The following is a 27813-nucleotide window of genomic DNA, read 5'->3' on the forward strand; positions in this document are numbered from 1 at the left end:
AGCCCAGGGTGTGACTGGTCAGAAATGGCTAGATGGCAGCACCCAAAGCTCTCTGGGTGTCGTTACTCTTCCCCAGGCCCTAAGCAGTTCATTTTCTGCCCCAGTGTCTTTGGCATGTCCTCCCCCATCCCTGTGGTCTTAAATCCCACCAGTACTATCCCCACCAAACCTCAGCCAAAAGCTAATTGGAGGCCATTCAGGCGTCCAGTCAACAGATGTTTACTGAGATCCTGGGATGCGTTATGCCCTAGGACATGAGGATTTTAGAAAACCCAACTCCATAAACTCATAGGTGGATTGTTAGAAAATGGCACCAATCAGGATGTTAGCAGAGGCTCAGACGGGTTAGGAGACTCCATGAGAATGAGGGCTCATCCATGATCTCTGGGCTCCACCTTCTGGAAGGCAGTCTCGGGCCCCTTCATATGTGTGTGTGACTCAGGATGTGGAGAACAATACTGAGGTTTGGGGTTTAGAAAAGGTTATCCCACAGCAGTGAGAACCTGGGGGACTCTCCCCTCGTGTCTGTTGGGCACCGTCGACCCACCTTGACTGCCACCTTCCCGAACCTCCCTTCTAACCATAGCCTATCCCATCTCCCCATCTTTTAGCCTTTTCTTTCAGAGGAGATCACTGGGGGCCACGAGGCCAAGCCCCACTCCCGCCCCTACATGGCTTTGGTTCAGTTTTGGGTGAGAAGAGTTGGAAGAAGTGTGGCGGTGTTCTCATACAAAAGGACTTTGTTTGATAGCTGCTCACTGCAGAGGAAGGTGAGGGGCAGTAGCCAGCCTGGACAGGGACCCGTCCTCTCTCCAGGAGCTGAGCCCAGGGGTACCCCTCCTTCACCCCAGGATCCTGGAAATCAGGACCACAAGAGCTCATCAGACAAGCCATCTTATGAGCAGGACTAGGGTAATGAAAAGCTGAGAAACAGGACAAGTAGAGTTTTGTGGTTAGTGGGTCGGAGGTGAGAACAAGAGACAGGGTTGAGAAGGGTTGACCCACAATGGCCAAATAAAGCATCAGAGAAGGATGAGAGTGTGCAGTGAGAGCCAAAACCCAAACTCAGAGTCACTTCACAATATTGCTGAGAAAGCTCCTGGAGCCCTGCCCTCATGTCCCTGAGAAGCACTGGGCCCAGAGTCACCAGCCCCAGGACCGTCTGTCACCCAACTCCCCCTCAGCTGCTGCCCTGCCCTGGTGTCAGCTGCCTGTCACAGCTCCTAGGCTGTATCTCCAGTGACCCCATGATCCCCACACCTCTGCTCTGGTCTCTGAGCAGCTCAATCAATGTCACCCTGGGGGCCCACAACATCAAACAGCAGGAGAGGACCCAGCAGGTCATCCGATGAGAAGAGCCATCTGCCACCCAGACTATAATCCTAGGAACTTCTCCAACGACATCATGTAACTGCAGGCAAGGAAAACTCCCCACTGGCCCTGCCCTCCTGAGATCAGATCATTGCCTTCCCAGGATCTCCTTCCTCTTTCTTCCTTCCCATCCTGGCCACCTGACCAGTCTCAGGGGGAGAGTTGAGAGATGGAGTCCATGCAGCCTCATCATGGCATCCAGGCCAGAGGACCACCAGCTGAGCCAGACTCTTGTCTCTTCCCATCAGCTGGAGAGAAAGGCCAAGCAGATGTCAGCTGTGAAGCCCCTTAGTCTGCCTAAGGCCAAGGCCCAGATGAAGCCAGGACAGGTGTGCAGTCTGGCCGGCTGGGGGCAGGTGGCCCTGGGCACTCCAGCCACCACCTTGCAGGAGGCAGAGCTGATGGTACAGGAGGATCGGATGTGTGAATCACTCAACCCCAGGCACTACAGCCGGGCCACCCAGAATTGTGTTGGGGACCCAAGGAAGGTGAAAACCGGCTTCAAGGTCAGTTTCCTGCATCTAAGCACACAGACCCGGGAGGTGTGGGTAGGGCAGAGGCCATATCCTCAGCTGAGAATTATGGCTGCCTGGTCCTGAATCCAGTGTTTTGCTTTTCTTTTCCCTGAGTGGCTCAGGAAGCCTCAGTCATCCCACAGATGTCATATCACCAGAGTTTCCAGGAGAAAATTGATAGAAAGATAGACTTAAGTCTAGCTGCTAAGAACAGTCAGAATCAGGCTGGAGCCCCAGGACCAGGAGGTGACCAGGCCTCCCTGGGCCTGGGTCTTCCCTATAGCCCCTGACTGAGACCACCCAGCCTGGGCGGCAGGGAAGACAAAACCCCAAGGAGGCTTGCTCAGCCCTTATCTCTCTGCCCACAGGGTGACTCCGGTGGACCCCTCGTGTGTAAAAAAGTGGTCCATGGTACTTTCTCCTATGGAAAGAAGAATGGGACACCTCTAGGAGTCTTCACCCAGGTCTCACACTTCCTACCCTGGATAAAGAGAACAATGAAGCACCTCTAACAGCAGCTTGAGACTGATCTTTCTCTGCACTGACCATTGTCCTGGGGCAGCAGCAAGAATCCCACAGGGATTGGCAGTGGGATCACAGGGCCATAATAAATGGGATCTCCAAAGCAATGGTGACTGAATTCCTATTTATTCATGGAACCACCTCAATACATAACCACACTGCTCCAGGACACCCTCTTCTGTCAGTTCTGGGTTTTACTTCCTCCTTCCTCCCTAGCCCTCTGCTTCTGTTAAGGCACTAAGTCGTGTCCCACTCTTTGTGACCCCATGGACTGTGGCTTGCCAGGCTTCTCTGTCCATGGGATTTACCAGGCACAAGCACTGGAGTGGGTTGCCATTTCCTTCTTCAGGGGATCTTCCCAACCCAGGGATTGAATCCACATCTCTTGCGTCTTGTGGCTGTCCTTGATGGACTATTTTTGAAAACGGAATCAATTCAAACTTCCTGAGTATGTTTCTTTAATTTATATTTTCTAGGGATTTGTAATTCCATGTAGATTTTGAAAACTGTTCACTTCCCTGTGACCAAGAGGCTAGCATAGGTAAGATTCATGTATGTATATATACATACATATATCTCTCAGATAAAACTCTTTCTTAGTTCACCCACCCTATGGCTATAATTTTCACTATCTCAATAGTGTCTTTAGTAATCAGAATCATCTTGATGCTTACATACCCAACTGCCGGAGTCCAGCTCCAGCAAGCAGGGGATCAGCCTGAAGTGATGAGCAGTGTCGGCGGGGAATGATGTAGCCTCTGACTCGAGGTACGGGACTACATGTTTATTTCAAACATCAGGTCTTCTTTTATACTTTTTCAAAAGGATTAGGTCAGAGGTTTTTCATTTTCAGCTCCCCCTCACCCAGATTTATTATCTCCTTGTTGCCCTTCAAACAGAGTTCCTGCTTCAGCGATTCTCTCAGAATCATGTTTACTTGTGATTACATTGTAACTCATGCTTATGTCTGGGCTGCATGCCACATTCCTCAGTTTATTTCTTATCTTTCTAAATCCTGCTTGCCCCTAGTATCCTAAACTCACTATCTCCTAAAAAGGCTTCTAGCTATTCTTAATTATTCCTAAACCCTAAACTCAGCAAACTTCCTTTGTCATAAACATCTCCCTCACAAACAGGTCTCAGATAATAATCCTCCATGGCCTCAAGCTGCAGCCTACGTGCACATCCTGGGACATTCTTTGTAAAAATCCTTGAACAAATGTCAATGGTTACTTTATAGATTATTTTCTGGACACAACTGCAGAAGGCTTTGTGCTTTCTCATGCTTTTCTCAAAAACAATAAGCACTTTAACTTTCTTTCCAGCCAACTCAACCGAAGAAAGGAAGAAACAAGTCAGAATCACAAGAGCTAACTCCTTCAACCCAGGTCTGTGCCTGTGGGATAAGGAAGAGGGGGTTGGGGGCTGTGGGTCCATTTTTCAGTAATGCCTAACGTGGCTCCTGACACCCAACACATTTTTAATGTAGATCAACTTATCCATCATTATCAATAGTCCTTTTTATATCCTGTATTAATTTGCTTTTACAAGGTAAGTGTATAAAGAAATTCTCCTATATTCAACGTTTTCATGTTTTATCTTTCAATGAGTTAGAGAAACAGTTTTAAGTGGTCGAGTTTATTTTTATTCACATGTAGCCAACAGATTTAATATAGTTTCATCGTTACTTACCATATTGAATTCCTTTTCTTTTGATTTCCATTATGATTTTGCTTATGATTTACAGTGGATCCTTGAACATGCCTCACATCACATGTGATCTGATATCCAGGCCACCCAGTGCATGGTTCGGAGCACATGTGGTGTGAGACACCCCTTGGCTCACTGTGACTCTCCAGCCCTAATCACTGTTGACTATGGGCTTTGTTTGTTTAACTAAGATGTTGTTACTTTTCAAGAGGCTTGGAATCAAGATGTTTAGAAACAATTTTTTCAATTCCATGCCTTTCCGCATTTGCATGGTGCAGATATGACTGCCATTGTGTGTCTCCATCCCACAGGCTCTTCTTACATGACTGCAATATCTCACCTCCTGTTGGAGGTGGGGTCTAGGGCCCTTCCTTTTTAATCTAGTGAAAGCTCTTGGTCTTGATTGACCCAAGCAGCAGACATGGCAGAATGGATGTTGTATGACATCAATGTCTATGTAATGAAAAGAACACAGCTTCTAGATGGTTCACTTTTTAGGAGATGCTCACTCTGGGGGAGCCAGGCACTGTGTTTGGATGGAGCCAAAGAATCCCATGAAGTGAGACGACATAAGGGGCCCTCGTGGCAAGAAACCAATGTGCCCACAGGACAGCCAGCAGCAACCACTGGGCATGTGTGAGGAAGCCTTCAAGTGATTCAGCTTCTGGGCTTCAAGCTTCCCTGACACCTATGGGAGCAGATGGGTGCTGTTCACATTGTACCATAAGCAAATTGCAGATTCATGGGTTAAGCAATTTTGGTGTTATTTTAAACCACTCAGTCCTTTGGTAACTGGAATAAGCCCTCTTCAGCATCACTTTCACACCATTCTGGCCAGCCCACACCCTTAATCTCACTGTTCTTATCTGATCATGATGGTAAGCTCTCCTCCACCAGAAGCAATAGAGCTTATTTTCAGTGTTTCCCACAGTCTCACACAAAAAAGTCCAAGACACAATCTCTGTGATGATCTAAAGAGAACCACAGAAATGAAGACATTTTTTGATCTATCATCCTGAGGCCCAGGTTTCTGGGGCTCAGGGACTTGAGATCTGCTGATGCAGTATCCCCACGACCCCACAGATAAGAACTTATCAGAGGCTTTTGTTAAGTTTTTACTCCACTGAGACCCCAAGACTTGATCAAACAGTGATGTGACACTTTCTGAGAAGTCTCCTGTGATAACGGCCACAACAACAGAGGAGACACTCAGGGTTAAAAGATCAGAAGGAAGCAGCAACTGTTCAGATCTTATCAACCTTCCTGGAGAGATGGTCCTGTTCTTGCTCCTGGCGGCCCTTCCTCTGTTCCCCACTGGGGAGGCAGGTGAGTGACGGTCCCATCCTCAGAGGCCCAGACCCACCCCACATGACACAGACCTGCTTACATGTTACACTCACGCACACTCTGGCCCTGGTTCATGTAAGGAAATTTCTGAACTCAGGTCGAATTTTCTTAAAGACCACCAACCCTGGTGCCATCTCCCCTCTCCAGCCTTTGCCTCTATAAGCACAGCAGGCAGTCTGGAATCTCTCTTTCAAGGGAAATCATTGGGGGGCATGATGCCAAGCCACACTCCCATTCCCTATATGGCATTTTTTGAATACCAGTTTTCAGAGGAAATTTTCAGCAGTGGAGGTTTCCTCGTGCATAAGGAGTTTGTGCTGACAGCAGCTCACTGCTTGGGAAGGTGAGGAGCAGTGCCTGGGCTCCCACCCTCTGTTGACCCCTTGCAGGGAATGCAGGAAGCTCTTCAAAGTCCAGGTGAGTTTTGGGGAGAGAGCGACAAGTGAATGCCAGTGGCACATTAAGAGAAGCAACTGATCATACCTGGAATGGAAGGAAGCCAGTGTTGTGCCCTGGACCGTAGGGTACACGTGTGAGAAATTCACATTTCCCTCTGTGACTGTCAAGCTTCTGCATGACTGAACACCCTCGTGGGCTCCAGGAGGTCCTCCCTGACTTGGCTGCCAGGAAACAGACAGCTCAGAGATGCTCTGCTCAGGGCCCATTGCCTAGAATTCTCTCTCCTCCAGCCCCACCCTGTCCCAAGCTGTGTTCTTTCCTCCCAGCTTCTGGACTGTATCTCCTGTGACACCTGCTCCCTCTCTGCTCTCTGTGCAGCTCAATGAATGTCACCTGAGGGCCCACAACATCATGGAACAAGAAAGGATCCAGCAGGTCATCCCCATGAGAAGAGCCATCCGCCACCCAGACTATAATGGTAAGTCTTGGGCCAAGGATATCATGTTATTGCAGATGGGATGCATGGCTGCACTGGTTCTGGGACACTTTCCTTCCAGGGTTCTGTATCCCCCATGACCTCATTCCTGCCCTTCCTCCTGTACAACCCCTTCCGTGGTTCGAGCACTGAGAAGAAGGCAACCCCATGACTGTCCTGCAGTCTCTGTGGGCCATCAGTAGGTGAGAATGCCTTTCCTCTTCTGCAGCTGATGAAGAAGGCCACCTTGACAGTTGCAGTGAGCCCCATCAATCTGCCCAGAAGGTGGCAGAAGGTGAAGCGAGGGATAATGTGCAGTGTGGCTGGCCTGGGGGAAGTTGGGGTAGATATGCTCTGTGCAGACAAACTACAGGAGGCAGATTCTAAAGTCCAAAGGGAGGAGAAATGTATCACTTGCTTCGACGAACTACATCCCCATCATGCAGATATGTGCTGGAGATTCAAACAAGAGCAGGGATTCTTTCTTGGTGAGATCCCCAGTGTTGTCCATGCAAAACCTTGGGTCAGCTGAGCTGGGAGGATGGGGGGCAGTGGGAATGAACCCCGTCCCTCTGTCCCAAGCCTGTCCTCCTATCTGGTCTCTGTCCTGTGTCCAGCCTCTCCCCACCTCCACAGTCATATATGGGCAGAGGCTTCCTGTGGTAGAAGCAGAGGGATTTTCAACGCCTGGATGAAACCTCAAGACCAACAAAGGCCCTGATGTCAGCCCAGGCCCCTAACAGAGACCAGCCTGGGCATCAGCGGGGAGAATAACTGAAAAAGGTGAGCTCAGCCCTTGCCCTCTCTGCCCACAGGGTGACTCCAGGGGTGCACTCGTGTGTAATGGTGTGGCCCAGGGCAGTGTGTCCCGTGGAGAAGAGTATGGGAGGACTCCAAATGTCTACACGAGAATCTCCAGCTTTCTGTCCTGGATCCAAACAACAATGAGACAGTACAAATGGTAGGGATCAGCCTGAGGTGCCCCTGGGATGGAGCCCTCCGTCTTCCTTGGAATGGGTGCGCTGGGCAAAGTGGGTGAAGGAAAGCTGTCTGGAATTTAATAAACTTTCATCTCGAGCAGAAATCACTGATTCCTCTTTTATTTACCTAAACACATTTGTTAGGCGCCTACTCTGACAGGCAACCATCTATTCACATCTGATCTTCCTCCTCCAGCACATACACCGCACCCCACCCCCACCTTCCAACTCTGAAATAAAAACTCCTGTTGCACTGACAGCCAGCTCCCTCCAGTCCCATGTCGCCAGCGCCAGCTCCACCTGCAGGCTGCCCGTGAGCTCCATCAGAGAAGGGAGACCCCTCCTCAGGAACACACGACCCTCTTGTCAACAATCCTCGTGTCTCATCCATATGCCCTCTCCTTGTCCACACCTACTCTCCTATCCCCCATCCCAGTGCCCAGGGGGCAACAGAAGAGAATCCAGATTTGGAAGGAGGGCCACCTGAGAAGCTCTGGGGTTGAGGGGTAAACTTGTCCATCCTAACAGAAATGGGGGAGGTTTACAAAGGTGTGGCTCACTGAATGCAGTCCCTCCCCGCATCAGAACAGAGGTGAGAAGTCTGAGAAAGTTTCAGGAGGGCTTCAGTATTCCCAGGCCCAGCTTGAGTGTCTATCACAGCCCTGTCTTGGGGTCCTGGGTCCAGGGCTCTATGCAGCCTCTGATGTCTTGACAGCACATCCTCCTTCAGCCCCAAGTGACCTTGAGGGAGCTCTTCCATCTTGGGCTGAGCCAGCCTCTCCCCACCTCCATTATTCCCATGTAGCTGCTACTGCTAAGTCACTTCAGTCGTGTCCGACTCTGTGCGACCCCATAGATGGCAGCCCACCAGGCTCCCCCGTCCCTGGGATTCTCCAGGCAAGAACACTGGAGTGGGTTGCCATTTCCTTCTCCAATGCATGAAAGTGAAAAGTGAAAGTGAAGTCGTTCAATCGTGTCCGACCCTCAGCGACCCCATGGACTGCAGCCCACCAGGCTCCTCCACCCATGGGATTTTCCAGGCAAGAGTACTGGAGTGGGGTGCCATTGCCTTCTCCGTTATTCCCATGTAGGTGTGTATATAAATATATTTATCGCTAAAGGAAAGTCATTGCAATAAAAAAATTTTGGATTCAGGGGTATCCTAATGTTTCAAAGGTTTCTTATAACCTATAGTTTATTGACTCAATTTTTCCTTCTATTTATCAATAACCTCTGAATTTTTTAATCTACAAATGTATTTGGGAAAGTTACTAGTTTTTAAAATATGCAGCTTAGGGAAGGCTAGGCTGAAGGGGAGTGGTTTGCTGAACATTTGCATGGTGAGTGAGTTTTGACTGTGGCAAAATGCATTTTGGATGGAAAAGCAACAGACATCGTAGTTGAATACAGAACATATAAATAAGAACGTTAAAAGAAGTACAGAATTCCATCATTCTCAGATCATCATTAATGCTTAAACATATTTCCTTTTGCTTTTTTTCCTATTTGTTCATAAGATGTTGTTCCTTCAGTTCACTTGGGACTGGGTTGTATAGAGCTCCTCATGCCGTCCTTTCCATTCCTCTTTCTTCTGTCCTCATACTGGTGAGAGGGTTGGGGTCATCTGCACATGTTTAGGATGGCCTGGCCCAGGGTTATCTGAGGCATGGTTCTCTGGACACTGGACAGAGAATACTTTGTGGGGAGTAATTATTAGGATGAGCAGCATCTGTATCTCTTTCACTGCTCACCAGTCACCAGCATGTTTGGAGAGGAAGCCCCTTCCCACTCATGAGCACTCTGATTTGGGTGGAAAAGCCCCCCATCTCAGCTTAAAGGATGCTCAGCGCCAATGGTCCCAGGGACGGTTTGTTTTGGTCCAGTGAGTATCAAGTCCAGGACTTTTGTTCAGAACTGTGGGATAAGAAAAGCTCCCTATGTTGTGAAATATTTGCATTTAAAGAGGCGATTCTAAACACTCCAAAAATGTGAGGCTAGAATGGTAACAAGATGGGAAATGGGATTGCTGTTTGGGGCACTTGGGTGTCCAGGGTATGTGCTCATAAGGCAGGTCCAGTCTCTGCCTTCTCACGTGGCACCAAGCAGAGCCCCTTGTCTTGGTGCTCACCATCTTTCTCTCTACCCACAGATTCTAAGTCTATCTCTGCCTACTGTCAGCTTCTCAAGGGCAGGAACTGTGTCTCTCACATCCCTGGACCTTGCTATCGAGTAATTATTCATGATCTCATCAGAATCATAAAAGAACCATCAGTGGGGAAATGGAGATATTCTTGATTCAGTCACTGAGGTGCTCCTGGCGTCCAGCCCCTCTACTGCTATATTATGGAAGAATCCTTGCAGTCTATTAGATTAGTTACTAATGGGGTGTTGACTACAAATTTTAATTATACATGATGGCCCATCTGTGGAATCCTGCCTCCCAAGGAATGAGCATTAAGCTAAAATGCCTTTGTTTACGATATAGGAAACATCCTGGCCAGGCCCATCAATGAAAGACTGCAGGACAGAAGAAACTGACACATCTTCTCTGGAGGCTGACTGGAACCAAGAAATGTTTGATGCCACTCCCTCCTCTTTTATCATAGTATAAAAGAAGCCTGAATTCTAACTCAGGCAAGACAGTTCCTTGGGGCACAAGTCCACCATCTTCTTGGTCTGCTGGCTTTCCAAATAAAGTCACTGCTCTTTGCCCAAACAACTCATCTCTCTATTGACTTACTGTACAGCGATGAGCTTGGACTTGGTAACACTGACTGCACCACAGCCTTCACTTTGCTGTTCCTCTTGCTCTGTGACTCTGCAGTGGGAGTGCCAGTGTGGTGACTGTCGTTCTCACCCATCCCACAGCAGAGAGCATGGACACACGTGGCGTGCTGACACCTGGCTGGGCCTGGGGGGTGCACAGCTCTCTGTGGGGGCACTGACCTCCCCTCCTTCTTTCCTCTATGCTTTGTGTCTGGAAGGAAGAAACCCCAGCAGCTGTGACCTGGGCAGACCTTCTGGAAGATGCAGCCACTCCTGCTCCTGATGGCCTTTCTTTTGCTTTCTGGGCTGGAACAGGTGAGTGACCATCCCCATTCCTGAGGGCAGAACCCATCTCACTAAACCTCCTGCAGTCCTGACCCTCTGCTCAGCTCCAATTTCTGAACCAGCTCCCATCCCAACCAGGACTACAAGCTTGATGCCACATAGACACTCAGCAATGGAGGGATGGCAGGCTAGAACAAAGATTTTCACCAAGAGCTTTCATGGGTCTCAGACTCTCTCTCACCATCAAGAAAGTGGGTTGTGCATTTGGTGGAGGATGTGACACTGCAAAACACGAGTAAGTAAAATCCCTCAATCCAGTCAGGAAGGGACAACTCAGACAAACCATCCACAGTATGGGAGTTTTTGGTGGACCCAGGTTAAGACTCAGAGAAAACTTCTCAGTTGCTTCTCACCCTTCACTCCTGCTAGGAGAGAAGTCCAGGGTGTGATTGATCAGAAGTGGCTAAGTGACATTACCCAAAGCTCTCTAGGTGCCTTGAGTCTTCCCCAGACCCCAAGAAGTCCATTTTCTGCCCCATCTCCCCTGCCTCCCAGGCCCTCAGCTGCCCCAGGGTCTTTAGCAGTGCCCACCCCCATTCCTGTAGTCTTGGATCCCACCAGTACTATCCCTATCAATCTCAGCCAAAAGCTAATTGGAAGCCATTCACTCGTGCAGCCAAAAAAACATTTACTGAGGTCCTGGGACGCATCAGGCTCAAGGACATGAGGATTTTACAAAATCCACCTCTGTAAGCTCCTAGTGCAAGCTCACATTAATTTTATAATATTCCTGAGAAAGCTCCCAGAAGCCCTGCACTCATGTCATTGAAAAGCACAAGACACAGTGTCACCCCCCCAGGGCTGTCTGTCGCCTCAATTTCCCCTCAGCGCAGCCCTGCCCTGAAGTCACTGGCCCATCACAGCTCCTGGGCTGTATCTCCTGTGACTCCACGCTCCTCATATCTTTACTCTGTTCTCTGTGCAGCTCAATCAGCGTCACCCTGGGGGCCCACAGCATCAAGAAGCAGGAGAGGGTACAGCAGGGTCAAGTGCTTTTTCTTTCCATGTAGAAAGACGTGCCTTATAAGACACCAAGCACCCCACTCCAGTACTCTTGCCTGGAAAATCCCATGGACGGAGGAGCCTGGTGGGCTGCAGTCCATGAGGTCGCTAAGAGTCGGACAGGACTAAGCGACTTCACTTTCACTTTTCACTTTCATGCATTGGAGAAGGAAATGGCAACCCACTCCAGTGTTCTTGCCTGGAGAATCCCAGGGACGGGGGAGCCTGATGGGCTGCCGTCTATGGGGTCGCACAGAGTTGGACACGTTTGAAGCGACTTAGCAGCAGCAGCAGCAGTGACATTTATTGTCCTAGCACCACTTATTGAGGAGGGAAAAAAATAGTCTCCTCATTCTCTGTCATAAAACCTCCATCATAAACCATGTTTGATATATGTGTTCTTTAATCACTAAGTCATGTCTGACTTTTTAGATCCCATGGGCTGTAGCCCACTGGGCTCCTCTCTTCATGGGATTTCCCAGGCAAGAACACTGGAGTGGGTTGCCATTTCCTTCTCCATGGGATCTTCCCAGCCCAGGGGTTGAACCTGGGTCTTCTGCATTATTTGGTGGATTCCTCACTGTTGAGGCACCTGGATAGCCCTTGATACATGTGTATCACTGTCCCAATATGTGTGGGGTCTCTTTTTCTTGTCCACTAGTCTATATCCCTGTGCTCCATCAATGCCACACCATCTTCAGTACTATGACTTCATTTGCTAAAGCAAGACCTACCATCTTGTTCTCATTCTTTAAGACGACTTGGCTATTTTTGGTCATGGATTTTTCCACATATATTTTCCATGTCTATTTAGAACCAAGTAAGTTACTTTCAATGGCACCCCACTCCAGTACTCTTGCCTGGAAAATCCCATGGATGGAGGAGCCTGGTGGGCTGCAGTCCATGGGGTCGCTAAGAGTCGGACACGACTGAGCGACTTCACTTTCGCTTTTCATTTTCATGCATTGGAGAAGGAAATGGCAACCCACTCCAGTGTTCTTGCCTGGAGAATCCCAGGGACAGAGGAGCCTGATGGGCTGCCGTCTATGGGGTCACACAGAGTTGGACACGACTGAAGTGACTTAGCAGCAGCAGCAGCAAGTTCTATGAAATACCTCTTGGGTGCATTGAATCTATAGACCATTTTTTGGAGAAATGACATTTTAAAAATATTTTCTCTTCCAAACATAAACATGGAATATCTTTCTGTTTAAATCTTCTAAGTGTCTCTTAGTAAGGTTTTATAATTTTCACCATATCTTTTCTTTAGGTTTATATTTACTTATCTGACAATTTTTATGCTTTAAAACTTTTTTCAAATTTCATTTTCTGACAGTATTATCATGTATATAGAATATGGCTAATATTTAAATTAATTCTGTGCCTAGAAAATTTGTCAAACTCTCTTATTAATCATAATAATTGATTGGCAGATTCTTGGGTATTCTCAATGTATACTATATCTCAAATATTCAGTTTTATTTCCTCTTTTCCTGTCCTTATTTCTATAAATAGAAGCTTTCCTTCTATTTCTTGCTTAATTGTACTGGCTAAAATCTCTAGTATAATGTTGAAGAGAAATGATGATTATGGCTATCTGTGTGAACTTGTTTTGCTCTCAAAAAACATTCAACACTTCATCATTAAGTATAATGATTGGTATGGGATTTTTGCAGAGACCTTTTATCAGAATAAAGAGCCTCTTTATTGTTCCTATTTTGCTAAGAATCTTTAAAAATAATTAATGATGAATTTTACTACATGCCTTTTCCCCCTTCAGTTGAATTATCATATGGTGTTTCTTCTTTCATCAATCAACATGTTGTTATAGCAGTTGTGTGTGTGTGTGTTTAAAGACTTCAGCTACAACTTTATTAATCAGACACACACCAAAATGATAATCAGGAAACAGCAACAGGTGTGGGAAGGGAAGAAACATATATACAGTAATTGTGTATTGAATGAAAAGCAACTCATCCTCAGTTCAGTCAGTCAGTTCAGTCGCTCAGTCGTGTCCCACTCTTTGCGACCCCATGAACCGCAGCATGCCAGGCCTCCCTGTCCATCACCAACTCCCAGAGTCCACCCAAACCCATGTCCATTGTGTTGGTGATGCCATCTAACCATCTTATCCTCTGTCGTCCCCTTCTCCTCCTTTCCCAGCATCAGGGTCTTTTCAAATGAGTCAACTCTTCATATGAGGTGGCCAAAGTATTGGAGTTTTAGCTTTAGCATCAGATCTTCCAATGAACACCCAGGACTGATCTCCTTTAGGATGCACTGGTTGGATCTCCTTGCAGTCCAAGGGACTCTCAAGAGTCTTCTCCAACACCACAGTTCAAAAGCATCAATTCTTCGGCATTCAGCTTTCTTCACAGTCCAAATCTCACATCCATACATGACCACTGGAAAAACCATAGCCTTAACTAGATGGACCTTTGTTGGCAAAATAATATCTCTGCTTTTGAATATGCTATCTAGGTTGGTCATAACTTTCCTTCCAAGGAGTAAGCGTCTTTTAATTTCATGGCTGCAATCACTCATCCTCAGAAAAACCCAAATTAGAAATGATCTAATATTTTTGCTTATTGACTGATTTGACTTACATCAGTACTGAAATAACATTAGCCCATAATGTTCCTCTCCTATATTGTCATCACTGGGTTTGGCATCTAGGTTTTGCTAGTCTCATAAAGGAGATGTTTAGCATCTCCTTGCCAGCAGAAATTATCATCCTTGGAACTTTTTTCACAGATTTCCAGTGAATCCCTGTGAGCCTGAGGCTGTCCTTGATGGACTATTTTTGAAAACTGAAACAAATTATTTAACATTTATGGGAAAATTCAAACTTTTTGAGTATGTTTCATTAGGTTACTAAGGATTTGTCAATTTCATGTGTTGCTGTTCAGTCGCTCAGCTGTGTCTGACTCGTAGTCCTATGGACTGCCACCCACCAGGCGCCTCTGTCTATGGAATTTTCCATACAAGAATACTGGAGTGGTTTGCCATTTCTTTCTCCAGGGGAACTTCTTTACCCAGGGATTGAACCCATGTATCTCTCTTTTTTATTTGAACCTATGTCTCTTGTGTCTCCTGCATTGGAAGGCAGATTTTTTACCACTAATTTACAAAATTACTGGCTTCCCAGTGACCTAGAAGTTAATATACATATGATTAAAACTCTTTCTTAGTTCTCCCACCATGTGGCTGTACTTTTCACCATCTCAATAGTGTCTTTAGTAATCAGAATTTCTTCTTTATTCATGTACACCCAAAAAAATGTTAATGTAGATCAACTCATTCATTATTATTGATGGTTCAGTTCAGTTCAGTCGCTCAGTCGTGTCTGACTCTTTGCGAGTTAGTGCTTCTTATATCTGTATAAAATTGTTTTTACAGTGATGAGTGTATAAAGAAATTCTCCTATATTCAAAGGTTTAATTTTTTACCTTGCAATTAATTAATTTGAGGTACAGTGTTAAATGGTCAAGTTTCATTTTTATTCTGATATACCTAACAAATTTTACTATAAATTAATTTCATCATTATTAATCATTTTGATATTTTTTGTTTTCATTATGATTTTACTCATGGTTTCCAGTTGATCCTTGAACAGCATAGGAGATAAGGGGCACTGATGCTTCACCTGGTAGAAAATCCAGGTGTAACTAACCTATAGTTGGCCCTCATGTTCTATGGTTTTGCAACCAATCATGGATAGCTCAGTAGTCAATTATTTATTATTGAAAAAAATCAGTGTGTAAGTAGACCTATTCAGTTCAAACCCCTGTTGTTCAAAGAACCACGGTATTTAGCAGTTTATTTACTTAGTTTTTATGATATAAGGATTTCCTGCTCATATGCTTGTTATGAAATTCTAGTTTATACTCATTGTGGCATATTAAATATGATGTACATTTAAATCCTTTAAACACTTTTGAGACCTAATCTATGGCTTAATCTATGGTCAACATCTGTATGTACTTGTCAACTGTGTAATCTGCTTTTGTTGGTTAAGATGTTCATTATATATTCATTTTTTCATTAGCTATTCATAACTTCTATATCATTGAAGAGAAATGAAAGTGAAAGTCACTCAGTCGTGTCTGACTCTTTGCGACACCATGGACTGTATAGTCCATGGAATTCTCCAGGCCAGAATACTGAAGTGGATAGCCTTTCCCTCCTCAAGGGGCTCCCAACCCAGAGATCCAACCCAGCTCTCCCTCATTGCAAACAGATCTTTTCCAGCTGAACCACAAGGGAAGCCCATTACTAATCTATATCATTACTAATCAATATATAGGATAAGTTTTAAAATCTTCGCAAATGATATGAAGATATTTCTTCCTGGGGAGCATCCACTCACTGCTGCTGTTGAAAATTCAGCCTTTGACCTGCCATTCATTTGAAAGTGTTTAATCTGTTTATCTTAATCTACTTGCCCTTAAATTTTCTGCCATTTCTTTATAATATTGATTTCTAAGTATCAATTTGTTTTTTTGTATTCTGGTTGAGATTTATCTTTTTCTAACCTCTAACTGCATTTTTGTCATCAGCTTAAAAAATAATCTCAGCTAGTATGTCATTATATATTACTTTTTTCCCTTTTCTTTCTTGATTTTCTCCTAATTCAACATATGTTCAACCTCCTAATTCTACTATTTTCTATATTTTTATCTTTATGCCTGTCTGTGCTCCATTCTGGACAATTCTTTCTGAGCTCTTTCAGGTTAGTTATTCTCTTCCCATCTTTGTCTAATCTGTTATTAATTTTATTCACTGTGACTTTGATTTTGTCTTTTTCATATTTTTTGCTTTTAGAAGCTGTATTTAGCTCTTTTTCAGACGTTGTGTCATTTTTTAAGATTAATGTTCCCTGGAGTGTGTTTAAAGCTAGCTTTTATTTCAGCCAATTGTTTTGCAATCTGTATTTTATTTTGCTAATAACATTATCCCAATAATTAAAGTTTTTTCTCTATTATTATCTATTGTTTCTTAGTCATGGTATCCTGTATTTTTTTGCTTGTTCATCTTTTTATATTTGACTATATACTTATTACATTTGAAAAACGATATTTAGGTGTAATTCAAACACTGAAATTAAGTGAATTTCCTCTACATTTGTATTTGATTTTGCTAGGTACTTTGGGAAACAGTCTGTAACCACATTAATGGAAGGAAGTTCAAGGTATGAGAGGCTGTGAAAATCTAAATAATACTATCTTTCATGCTATTACATGCAAGGAAGAGCCCATTAACTCTTTTTTTGTTACTCTGAGTGTGTAGACTTTTAATTCCCAGCTTATCATGGTGGGGGGCCTGATTAGACCTGCTTGTGAGGGTCTTGGTCTCTAATTTCTACATTCCTCACACTATATGCTCATTAACACAGTTCAAAAAACAAAAATAGAAGTTCAAATTTTGTGGGTTCAGAAAATTTACACAGAACAATAATAATTATCTAACTGGACGCTTGTTATTCCTTCAGTTGTGGCCTGAGTCATATCTGCATTGGCAGTTCTTCAAGGCTTTTCAGGTTTTTAGACATTTTAAACAGGTTTATTTTGGTAGGTTTTGGAGGAAAGATTGGCATAAAATGCTAGTCATTGTGAATGAAATCCCCTATGCACATCTTCATTCAGATGATTATATATATTTGACTCCCATTTCTTTGCATGCTATTCTTGATCTTTCCTTTAAAAAAAAAATTACGTTAAAGTTTTTAAAATAAAATGAAGTGCTGAAAAAATGTAAGTAACAATGATTTTCAATTACCCAAATGCTAAGGCACTAATCAAGCTGTTATTCTATTTTTTACTTTTTCCCTCCTGTTTTCTGCATATTACTTTTTAGATGCATAAAGAAATTTCATGAGGTTGCAAGCATAAACCACGCATTAGAGAAAGGATTAAGTTCTTTGCAGCTTTAAGAATAAGTGATAACCTACAGGTATTTATATATGCAGAGAGGATCTTTAACTTTCATAAGATTTTCAAGTGGTCTTAAAACAATCCACAAAAGGTTGAGAATTGTATTAGAATTCAATTCTGACATTTTTGCAAAACTTTAACCATTCTGTGGTGCTTTCTGAGGCAATACAGAATCTTCCAAGTATTTTAAGTGTGTCTACCAACCCCCTGTGTTACTCTACAGAACTCTGCCATCCCTCTCTCTGAATGCTGAGTGTCCTCTTCTTCAGGTGTCACAGGCAGCACCGCACTGAGCTATCTCCTTAGGTGCCAGCACCCGTGGAGCAGAGACGGGTTTAGGTTGATGGGTCTATCATGGATGAATAGGATCTGAGGTGTTTTTTCCCAAGGTCTGATGGCTGTCAACAAAATCAAGTCACTGGGCTTTTTCTGCAGGCAGGGAAACTTCTGGGACACAAAAACACTCAGCTCAGTAGGAAGCAGAAAAATAGAAGCCTTCCCCAGTGTCGAGATGCACTGAGAGTTTATTGGGGGCTCAAGTGACCTGAGAGATAAGTGGTCAGTGGCAGAGCCCCATTCTTCCCTTTTCTTTCTCTGGCAGTGCCCTCCACCCACCCAGGAACAGAGCTACTCAGTGTGCTTGGCAACTTCTAGAAAGAAGTGGGAGCAGCTAGGGTCTGGGTGGGGCTCAGGACCAGGGGGTGAAGACATGCAGGTTCCATGCCCTGAGGGAGAAGGAGGAAGTAGACAGGTCCCAGCCTTGATGCTTGTGAGGACTTTACTGAATTTGGTGGGTTAGGGGTTCTGGGACACCCAGCCTCCACCCCGGTGCCCTGGGTTCCCATTTCTGTGGCCAGCACTGACTCAGCAGCTGTGCGCGCTATTGCACTGAAGGCTTCGGTTACTGCCTTCCCCCAGGTCCTTGGCAGTTGGTGGGCAAGCCTCTTGGGCAGCTCTGGGTGATGAAACTGATCACAGCAGCAGGAGAATGGGACTGTGGATGTTTGAGCCCCCACCCCCACCCTCAAACCCCCACCTTCACCTTTGCTTCCTCTCCCAGGGGCTCAAAGTCTGGCAGGAGCAAGCAGGGGCAGCAACTGCTGGGCAGCCTCGCCGGGAAGATGTGGCCGCTCCTGCTCCTCGTGGCCTTTCTCCTGTCCCCCAGGGCTCAGGCAGGTGAGTGACCGTTCCCACCCTCAGGAGCCCAACTCCACCCGATAGACTCTGAAGACAGACCACCCAGACACTTGCTAGCTCTGTATCACTGGGCAGCTTGCATGAGTCCACCGTTTCCAGCTTCAGATGCTGAGGGCAGGAATTCTATCAGGCCTACCTGGAGAGTCGCTATGAGAGTTTAAGTGATGTGGTGTACATAGAGCTCTCAGAACCACCGTGGCACATACTACCTGCTATATAAATGTGCTCTCTGAACTCAGTTGCAGACCCTGTTTCAGAGCCTAGGAGATCAAGATACAGTGATAGTGAACCCATCAGCCCATCTCTAGATCCTTAAATTCATGAGCTGGACTCACAGGGATCTGGAAAGTTCCCTGAGGAAGAAAGTGCCACAGAACTTCAGGGAGAGGCGGCGCCAGAGGGCTCTGGGTTTGCCATCCCCACAGCAGAGAAACCCTCCTGTGAGGGAGGCCGCAGCTGGCCTTGCCTTCCGGGCAGGTGGGAGGGTGCTGAGGCTGGATGGAGAACCAGCAGCACTTTCTGCAGGATCCTGGAGCCTCCCCCAGTTCTGCACCCTGCAGACCCCATTCTCACCAACCACCAGCTCACCCTGCCCCTGCTCATCTCTCCTGCTCCCCAACTTCCAGTCTTTCTGGAGCCACCAAGCCAATGTCCACACACCCGCCAGTGCAGAGATAATCCTAGTGCTTCCTTCCAGGGCAGATCATCGGAGGCCGAGAAGCCAGGCCCCATTCCCGCCCCTACATGGCATATATTCAGATCCGAAGTCCAGTAGGTATCAAAGTTTGTGGGGGGTTCCTGGTGCGTGAAGATTTTGTGATGACAGCAGCTCACTGCTTGGGAAGGTGAGAACTTAAGGGACTTCTGGGCACCAGCAAAGCAGGTCCAGAAGAGTTCACGAGAGAAGTCACCAAAAGCAGGGTTCTAGCTTGAATGGGTGAAAAAAAAAGACCATGTAGAGATTGGAGTACAAGAAGCAGGCCAGTGTGAATGGGGGAGGACCTGATCAAAAAGAACAAGACGGGGAGATGAAATGTATGCACTGGGGCTTAACTTATGACTTCAAGGTATTTTTGCAGTCTCTTGTTGGGGAGGCAAAATTCGAAATCACTATGTCCTCCACCACCTCCAGCTCAAGGCTGGGGAGACCTAGGGTGCAAAGTTCAGCCCCAGAGCCCTTCTGTTTCTGAGTTCCCTCGGTTGAGGTCTGGCAACCCTGGGTAGCCACTTGACTTCTACTGTGGACCACAGTTCCTGTGGCTCAAACCTTACCTCTAGGTTCTCTTTCCTTTGCAGCCAAATAAATGTCATCCTGGGGGCCCACAACATCAGGACATTGGAAAGCACCCAGCAGCGCATCCCTGTGCTCAGATCCATCCCCCACCCTGGATACAGTCAGCAGAACAAGAGGAATGACATCATGTTACTGCAGGTACCGACCCTCTGGTTCTTTAGCTGGGCGGCTCATTCCCAGCCTGGGGGGCTTCCTGTGTCCTGGGATCAGGGAGAGGGGAAGCCGGGCAGACTCCCAGGGCAGTGGCGGGCATGGGGTGAGTGTAGAATAGACAGTCCCTGAGCACCTGCATGCTTCCTGTCAGCTGGCGAACAGAGCTCAGCGTAATCGATTTGTGAGGCCGGTGCCTCTGCCTCAGACTCAAAACAGACTGAGACCTGGGACCCAGTGCACCGTGGCCGGCTGGGGCCTGATCGGCCTGAACATGAGAACAGACACGCTCCAGTGTGTGCAGCTGAGGGTGCAGAGGGATAGGGTGTGCAGGAGACGCTTCATGTTATACTATGGCCGGACACAGATTTGCGTGGGGGACCCGAGACAGAGGAAGTCTGCCTTTCTGGTAAGACCACAGCATCTGCCAACACTGACAGGGGACCCTGGGCAGACTGGGCAGTGGGACGGACCCCATTCCCATGGCTGCAGTCTGGGGCCTGGATCAGAGGGATGTGGGGGGGCTTTCCCCCATGCATCTGGTGTCTGGGGGAATAGAAGTACCAGACACGCAGGATGTTCACGTGCAGTGTTTTCCTGGGGCCGGTGAGATACCTTGACCTGGGTTGGGCTGGAGAAGCAACCACAGTCCGGGCTGAAGCCCAGCGACGGGAAAATTCAGAAGCTTTTCTTCTGCACCCCACCACCCTCCCATCTCACACACAGCCAGCACTGGAAGGAGCTCCCCTCAACCCCCGTCTTCTCTGAGGGTTGGCAGAGGGCAACAGGAGTGGGGAGTCCTGGGAAACTGAGTGTCCCTTCCCTCCTCTGCCTGTAGGGGGACTCCGGTGGCCCCCTCGTGTGCAGCAATGTGGCCCAGGGCGTTGTCTCCTACGGAGACAGGATGGGGACCCCTCCAGCAGTCTTCACCAGAATTTCCAGCTTCCTGCCCTGGATAAGGAGAACAATGAGACGCTTCCAAGAGTGGAGACCAGAGTGACATCCCATGAGACTGACTCTCCTTCTCTGGGGCAGAGCCCAGCTCCAGGGCAGTTCCCAGAGCCTTAATAAACATCCTCATCTGGAGTGGAAATGACTGATTTCTAATGTGTTCATTAAACATGATTCGTGTACAACAAAGTGTGCCAGGACTGAGGGTGAGCTTCATCAGGAAGATGGGGTCTCTTTCTCAGGACAAGTGAATCTCTATTCCCACTGTTCCGGGGTCAGGAGGAGCCTCTTCCCTCCTCCAAGCCATCCATTCCTCTGTGTCCCCTCTACCCACAGCCTGGGGAGGGATGGAGGGACCTACCTTTTCCCAGAGTAAGGTTCCTTGTTCTCCACCCTACCAGAGATGCCCCCTTAGTTACCTGAGAACCACACGCCATTGACCTGGGTAGGACATAAAAAACAAAGGAACAATTGAAATTCCATATGGGACTCAATTTAAGAATAAATGTGGCAGTGCAAATCACTAAACAATGAATTTTTAATAGATTGCAATGAAACAGATAGATAGTCATTTGGGGAAAAAAGATAAAATTGGGTCCGCATAATGGGATCAAAGATCTAAATGAAAATATCAATCATAGGAGAAACAGAAGAAAGAAAAAAAAATTTACTTTCTTAAAAATATCTAACAAACACCCATATCAAAGTTGTGCTGTTCACAATGGCCAAGAGATGGGAGCAACCCAAGTGTCTACAGACAGTCTTTCTCCCAAACCCTTTTCCACACCAACCCACTGTGCTGTGGACCAATGTTCTCATTCCCATGTGATGAGGGTCTCCTTCTGGGTTTTTACTCTACAATTATACAAAACTGCACATAATATGTTGGCTAAAATAACATGACTTTTACTATAAAGATTAGCCTGTGACTAATACACCAATATTATATTCAAATAATAGATTTCTGAAGTCACGTGGTTTAAAATCATGTTTTCACACTTTAGGGTAACTATAAAGAATCAGCTGGAGGCTCTTCTACAATCATCAGAATGTTAACTGGGTTTCCCTGACAGTCTAGTGGTTAAGAGTCTGTCTGCCAATGCAGGGAACAATGGTTCCATCCCTGGCCTGGGAAGATCCCACATGGCATGGAGCAACTAAGTCTGTGCACCGCAGCTACTGAAGCCCACATCCTTAGAATCCATGCTCTACAAGACAGGCCACCACCGCAAGAAGCCTGAGCACGCAACAGAGTAGCCCCCACTCGCCACAACTAGAGAAAGCCCGCATGACAACAAAGAGCCAGGGCAGCCAAAAATAAACATGTAAATCTTTAAAAAATGGTAATTACTCCTTGCCATGTGACATTTCCCACCTGAATTTTTGCAGTTTCCATAATCTTGAGTAATCACTGAACACACATCAAATCCAACTGATATATACAAAAATGCTTCAGTAAACTTGATCATATGTTTACAGATACATCGCTTCAGAAGGTCATTTGCCTAATATTCAGTGTGAGTCATTTATCAACAAAATTTTAATCAGTGATACATCTTTGAAAGTAATCAGTCATTTTTTCCCTTTATTTGCTACTACCCACCCATAGGAATTATGTCTTGCTTGTATGTTCTAGGGGAAAACAATCTCATTATTAAATGTTTGCATTGCCAGGTGGAAAGAATACTCGATGGTGGAAGTGGGGGGAGAGAGCGGTGGAAGGGACCCCATACAGTCCTTCCTAAGCTCTGTGACATTTATTTTGAGCCCCAGAGCACCACCCAAGTCAAGACTCAGTTCCCAGGAAACTCCTAGTGCAGACTCATCTCCCCACCTAAGGATCTTCCAGCTATTGAGCCCCTTCAAGGCAGCCGCCTGCCTTTAGCAGCCCTGATGGAAAGGTTTCGACGACCTCACCATGCTCACCTCCAGAGGACAGTTCTCTTCTTGACCTTCCCAAAAGTCAGGTCCACTCCCTCTCACAGCTTAGCACCCTCCCCTAGTAAGTAAATCCCAGCAGCAGAGGTTTGGCAGGGGTCCAAAGTTTACTTAAGGAAAATATTCCTTGTTGTGCTCTCCACAGGCACTGGACACTGATCTCCCTAGTACTAGCCAGCCCTCTCTCAATCAGAAGGTATTGTTCTTCTATTTTCTCCTGGTCCCACTGGTCACAGGACCATTCAGCCGGCTGCTCTCAGATCTATCTGGATCCCGTGGTTGGTCTAGGTCTTGCTCTAGGTCATCCCATCTTATTCTCTGAAATGAAGTCTGTCTCCCTGTGGCTTTCTAGTCATCCATACATCTCAGTGATATATGTCAGTGTTTGATATAAGTTAGTGTTTGACTAACTTGAGTTTAGTTGGAATCTCTGTGTTACTGTGACTTATCAAGTTATTTAAACTCTGTGAGAGTTCCTTTTTCATCTCTGGATTAAAGAATCCCCAAAGAATTCTGAGGATAAAATGACACAGTACGTTACAAATTCCTTCCAAAGTACCTGGTGTGTAAAAAGATTTCAATAAATATTAATCGTCACTTCTCTTTCTTTTACTTCTTATGTCCCAGCTCTGGAGCCACAGGAAGAAATTCATCTCAGGCAGTCCTCAATTTAGGGGAGCTATCATGTCTTTTGAACTGTGGTTTTGGAGAAGATTCTTGAGAGTCCCATGGACTGCAAGGAGATCCAACCAGTCCATTCTGAAGGAGATCAGCCCTGGGATTTCTTTGGAAGGAATGATGCTGAAGCTGAAACTCCAGTACTTTGGCCACCTCATGCAAAGAGTTGACTCACTGGAAAAAGACTCTGATACTGGGAGGGACTGGGGGCAGGAGGAGAAGGGGACGACAGAGGATGAGATGGCTGGATGGCATCACTGACTCGATGGACGTGAGTCTGAGTGAACTCCGGGAGTTGGTGATGGACAGGGAGGCCTGGCGTGCTGCGATTCAGGGGTCGAGAAGAGTTGGACACGACTGAGCGACTGAACTGAACTGATCATGTCTAGTGTCCTGTCAGTGTAACTCTCTTCTGAAAAAAATAACACCTCCAGCTCTTCATCTATTCTCCTAAAGATATTCTGGAGTCCATTCACCTCCGAGGATCCTCTCTTGTGGAAATTCTTCTCCAACTCCAAGACTGGGACCTCCTAGACCAAGCCATAAATTGAGTTTTCTCAAACCTCAGGATCAGGACTAGGGCTGTGGTTTCTAGAAGCACAAATATTTCCACTGCGTCCCCCATTCTTCTCAATATGTGCTGCTGCTGCTAAGTCGCTTCAGTCATGTCTGACACTGTGCGACCCCATAGACGGCAGCCCACCAGGCTCCCCCGTCGCTGGGATTCTCCAGGCAAGAACACTGGAGTGGGTTGCCATTTCCTACTCCAATGCATGAAAGTGAAAATTGAAAGTGAATTTGCTCAGTCGTGTCCAACTCTTTGCGACCCCATGGACTGCAGCCTACCAGGCTCCTCTGTCCATGGGGTTTTCGAGGCAAGAGTACTGGAATGGGGTGCCATTGCCTTCTCCATCTCAATATGTGAGGTTTGTAGAAAGACTAGAGAAGGAATGCCCAGGTAGGGGCAGTCACTTTGAACTGGGGCTATTCTTCGCTTGAAAACAAGAACAGATGCCCTCATCAGGCTTCGGATATCTTTCAGTTGTCCTAGATGAGCGAGGGCATTTGCTTCTCACCTCTTTCTTTAGCTTACAAGATGGCCCAAAGTGTGCAGAGCGAGGCCTCTCTACCCTACCTGTACACATGCAGGGACAGGTAGGAGGAACCTTGGCTTCAACCTGGTTGTCAGGGGCAGAATGAAGTCAGGCAGGCTTGTTTGTGGTGACTTGTTCCCTCCCCAGTTCGCTCTTCATCCCTTTTCTCTTACAGTCTATTTGCACAGGTTTTGCCTGCTCCCTATTAAGGTGTAAGTGATAAATGAGGTACAGGACTGACAATGTGATCATGCTCAAGGCTCTTGCATTTATATAAGAATCTCTTGCAAATTCATGAGATACAAAGTAGAATGGTGATTCCCAGGGGCTGGGGGGGAGGGGTAATGGGGGATTACTACTTAATGGGTTAAGAGTTTCAATTTGGGAAGGTGAAAAATTTTTTAAGATGGATAATAGTGGAGGTTGCACAATGATGTTCATGTACTTAATGCCACTGAACTGCACACTTAAAACTGGTAAATAGGTAAGTTTTCTATTATGTATATTTTACTACAATTTAAAAAGTAATTTAAAGAAAGAATTTCTTGCAACTCTTCTTAAAGAGTTCTAATGGTAGAAGACGTTATTTGGAGAAAGTGGGCAGCTACCTCTTCTGCACACAGATGGCATTGTTGGAGTTATTTTCCCTTAAGAGCACTCTGGTTTCTAGATCAAGGACAAGAGGCCTTGTCTGAATAATGTCATAGACCCCAGAAGTAGCTCCACCCCAGCATTTTTCATGCGTGAACATAACACAGAAGGAGAAACTGTAGGAGAGAATGAGCCAGAGGTGCTATCTGAAGAGAGGGCTGGGCTGGAAATAAAATGATGAGATCTAGGATAGAAAGAAAGGAGGAGTGGGGGAAACCTCGTCCATTTTTCTATGATATTGATACTCTCTCCTACTTGGAGTTCACTGAGTTTCTTGGTTTTGAACGTTAATACGTCACAGTTTTTCATCAATATTGTGAAATTTTAAACCATCATTTATTCAAAAATTTTCAACTTTTTTTTTCTGTTGGAGTATGCATGCGTGGGCATGCTTAATTGTGTCTGACTCTTTTGCGACCCCCTGGACCAGCTTGCCAGGCTCCTCTGTCCATTTTTAAGGCAAGAATACTGGAATGGGTTGCATTTCCTCCTCCAGGGGATATTCCTAACCCAGGGATCAAACATGCATCTCCTTCATTGGCAGGCAAGGATAGAATTCTTTACCACTGAGCCACCAGGGAAGCCCTATATTGGAGTATAGCCAATTAATAATGTGATTTTTTTCAGGTGCACAGCAGAGTGACTCAGCCATACCTATACATGTATCCATTCTCTCTCAAACTCCCTCTTTAATTTTTTTTTTTTCTGCTCCTTTCTTTGTCTCTTCTCCTTCTGGGACTCCCTACTTATAAGTTGCATGAGGTGTTCCACACATCTGATATCCTATTCATTTTTATTTTTACTTCTGTTCACTGAAAAGTCCTAAAGCAATTCCAGATTTGTTAGTGATGACTTCACAGGGGCAGCCAGCTACTCTCCTGGAATAATAGCCAAACTCGACACAGGTGCCTTCTGCCCTTGGTCCAAGCAGCAGAGCTAGATGTGGGTCAGGTGAGACAGGAGGAGGCGGGGGGGAGAACAGAGAGAGAGAGACAATTGCTGATCAACATTATGTGGATCCACGGGGAGCCCTGAAGAAGGGAGGCTTGAGCCACGTGTGGGGTGCAAGTATAGTCCAAGGTGGAGTCCAAATAGCTGAGGAAAGCTGTCTGTCAGAAAAATGTGATAGCACTGCCAAATGCTCAGGATACCAGCTACAGAAATTGTGAAAACCCTCATGGTTCTATGTGACAAGATGCATTAAAATGATAAACACCTGCTTTGGGCTAAAACTATAGTTTATCCTCTTTGATTTTCTATACTTCCCCAAACATCATAAATAATATTTTATAGGTACATTAAAGACCAGTGTGTCAACACAGTGGTTTAATAAGTTATTACAACATTGCTGAACATGTTTGTGGTTTGCAAATTGGTGGTGGGGAGGAGTGGTAAACCATCAAAGCTAAGAAGCCATGTATACCCTTTAACTGTCATGTCTGGGGCAGAGAGTGAAAATGAGAAGATATATGTTCCTCCTTGCGGGTAAGGCCTGAGCCAACACATGCAAAATATCTTAAACATTATGTCCAGTTTGAGATAAGATTCCAGAAGTCTTCTCATACCTATATTAAATTATAAAAGAACAAATAAAAGCAATTTAAACTGTTTGTCTGATTGCATGTATTCTAAGTAGAATCATAGCTTGGAACTTACCCTTAAGGCTGACAATGCTTAAATACCCGTGTGCAGACAACTGCATGAGCAAATATGCCTGGTTCCTCACCAGGAGCAAGGAGCCTTGGTGGGCAGAACCTTTGCCCACATCATGGTCTTTCCTGGAACCCACATTACCTGGGCCAGGAGGGACAGGAGTGAGCCGGAAAATTTAGAATAAATGATAAAGCTTTGTGTATCCTCTTGCTATTACTACCTGCATGCTTCCCAACTACTTTAATTTTGGGGTCTTTTAAATCTTTGAAATATCAACAAGTTGAGAACAATGCTGGCTTTATAAGGGCTACCTGGGACTGGACCATAAAATAAATTCAGGTGCATTTGTCTGTCAAACCCACCTTCTCAAACTCTTCTATTCTGTCATTACCTTATCTTCCAGGTACTCTCATTGACCCCCCACCTCCACTTCATCCGCAGTCTCTGTTCCTCACCCGCATCCCCAACAGTGTGCAGTTACCTGAAACTACCAAGAAGCTGATGGACGGCTAGGCTCTTGCCTAATGTGTTCTAGGAAAGACTTCTGCTTGGTAATTTTGCGTTTATAAAGATAACAACAACAAACCTCTTCACCTATCCAAAAAAAGTGAAGTTCTACAGAGTATAATTGGATAGTTATATGCTTTTTGATACCTAATGACAAATTCAAGGCATGGTGGGGTCAGATTTATGGTCTTGGAGGATCAAAATTAAAGGAAGGGGGCACCATTTCTGATTAATGCCACCAACCACGCCCCCCCACCTCTACCCCGCCCTACCTCCTTTCTCTGTTCAGAAAGTCCATCCAGGACTTTCTCTAGATGAATTTGGTTGTGCTATCA

The 27813-nt window shown here is 45.8% G+C and overlaps 2 protein-coding genes across 3 annotated transcripts; both read left to right on the top strand.

The window, feature by feature from the left end:
• The first annotated feature begins 1528 nt into the window (after positions 1–1528).
• On the top strand, positions 1529–2511 carry LOC133234396 (granzyme H-like). Its single transcript, XM_061394889.1, has 2 exons — positions 1529–1877; positions 2255–2511. Exons 1-2 carry the CDS (start codon positions 1563–1565, stop codon positions 2396–2398), a joined length of 459 nt encoding a protein of 152 aa, XP_061250873.1. The 5' UTR covers positions 1529–1562; the 3' UTR covers positions 2399–2511.
• A 15884-nt stretch (positions 2512–18395) lies between these two features.
• On the top strand, positions 18396–21097 carry LOC133233979 (cathepsin G-like). Of its 2 annotated transcripts, none has more exons than XM_061394153.1 (5): positions 18396–18541; positions 19260–19407; positions 19859–19994; positions 20215–20415; positions 20845–21097. In XM_061394153.1, the coding sequence occupies exons 1-5, from the start codon at positions 18487–18489 to the stop codon at positions 21004–21006; spliced, it is 702 nt and encodes a 233-aa protein (XP_061250137.1). In that variant the 5' UTR covers positions 18396–18486; the 3' UTR covers positions 21007–21097. The 2 variants fall into 2 exon arrangements, with proteins under 2 accessions (XP_061250137.1, XP_061250136.1); XM_061394152.1 differs by having other exon boundaries at positions 18398–18541; positions 20161–20415.
• Positions 21098–27813: the final 6716 nt, after the last annotated feature.

This window comes from Bos javanicus, chromosome 21, assembly GCF_032452875.1.
Source record: "Bos javanicus breed banteng chromosome 21, ARS-OSU_banteng_1.0, whole genome shotgun sequence".
Lineage (NCBI taxonomy): Eukaryota > Metazoa > Chordata > Mammalia > Artiodactyla > Bovidae > Bos > Bos javanicus.

Bases quoted from the DNA above. Each gene is read 5' to 3' on its own strand.
- LOC133234396 (XM_061394889.1), top strand. From the start codon at position 1,563: ATGGCATCCAGGCCAGAGGACCACCAGCTGAGCCAGACTCTTGTCTCT. The intron at 1,878-2,254 runs GTCAGTTTCCTG...CTCTGCCCACAG, and splicing joins AGGTGAAAACCGGCTTCAAG to GGTGACTCCGGTGGACCCCT.
- LOC133233979 (XM_061394152.1), top strand. From the start codon at position 18,487: ATGTGGCCGCTCCTGCTCCTCGTGGCCTTTCTCCTGTCCCCCAGGGCT. The intron at 18,542-19,259 runs GTGAGTGACCGT...GCTTCCTTCCAG, and splicing joins GTCCCCCAGGGCTCAGGCAG to GGCAGATCATCGGAGGCCGA. The intron at 19,408-19,858 runs GTGAGAACTTAA...TTTCCTTTGCAG, and splicing joins GCAGCTCACTGCTTGGGAAG to CCAAATAAATGTCATCCTGG.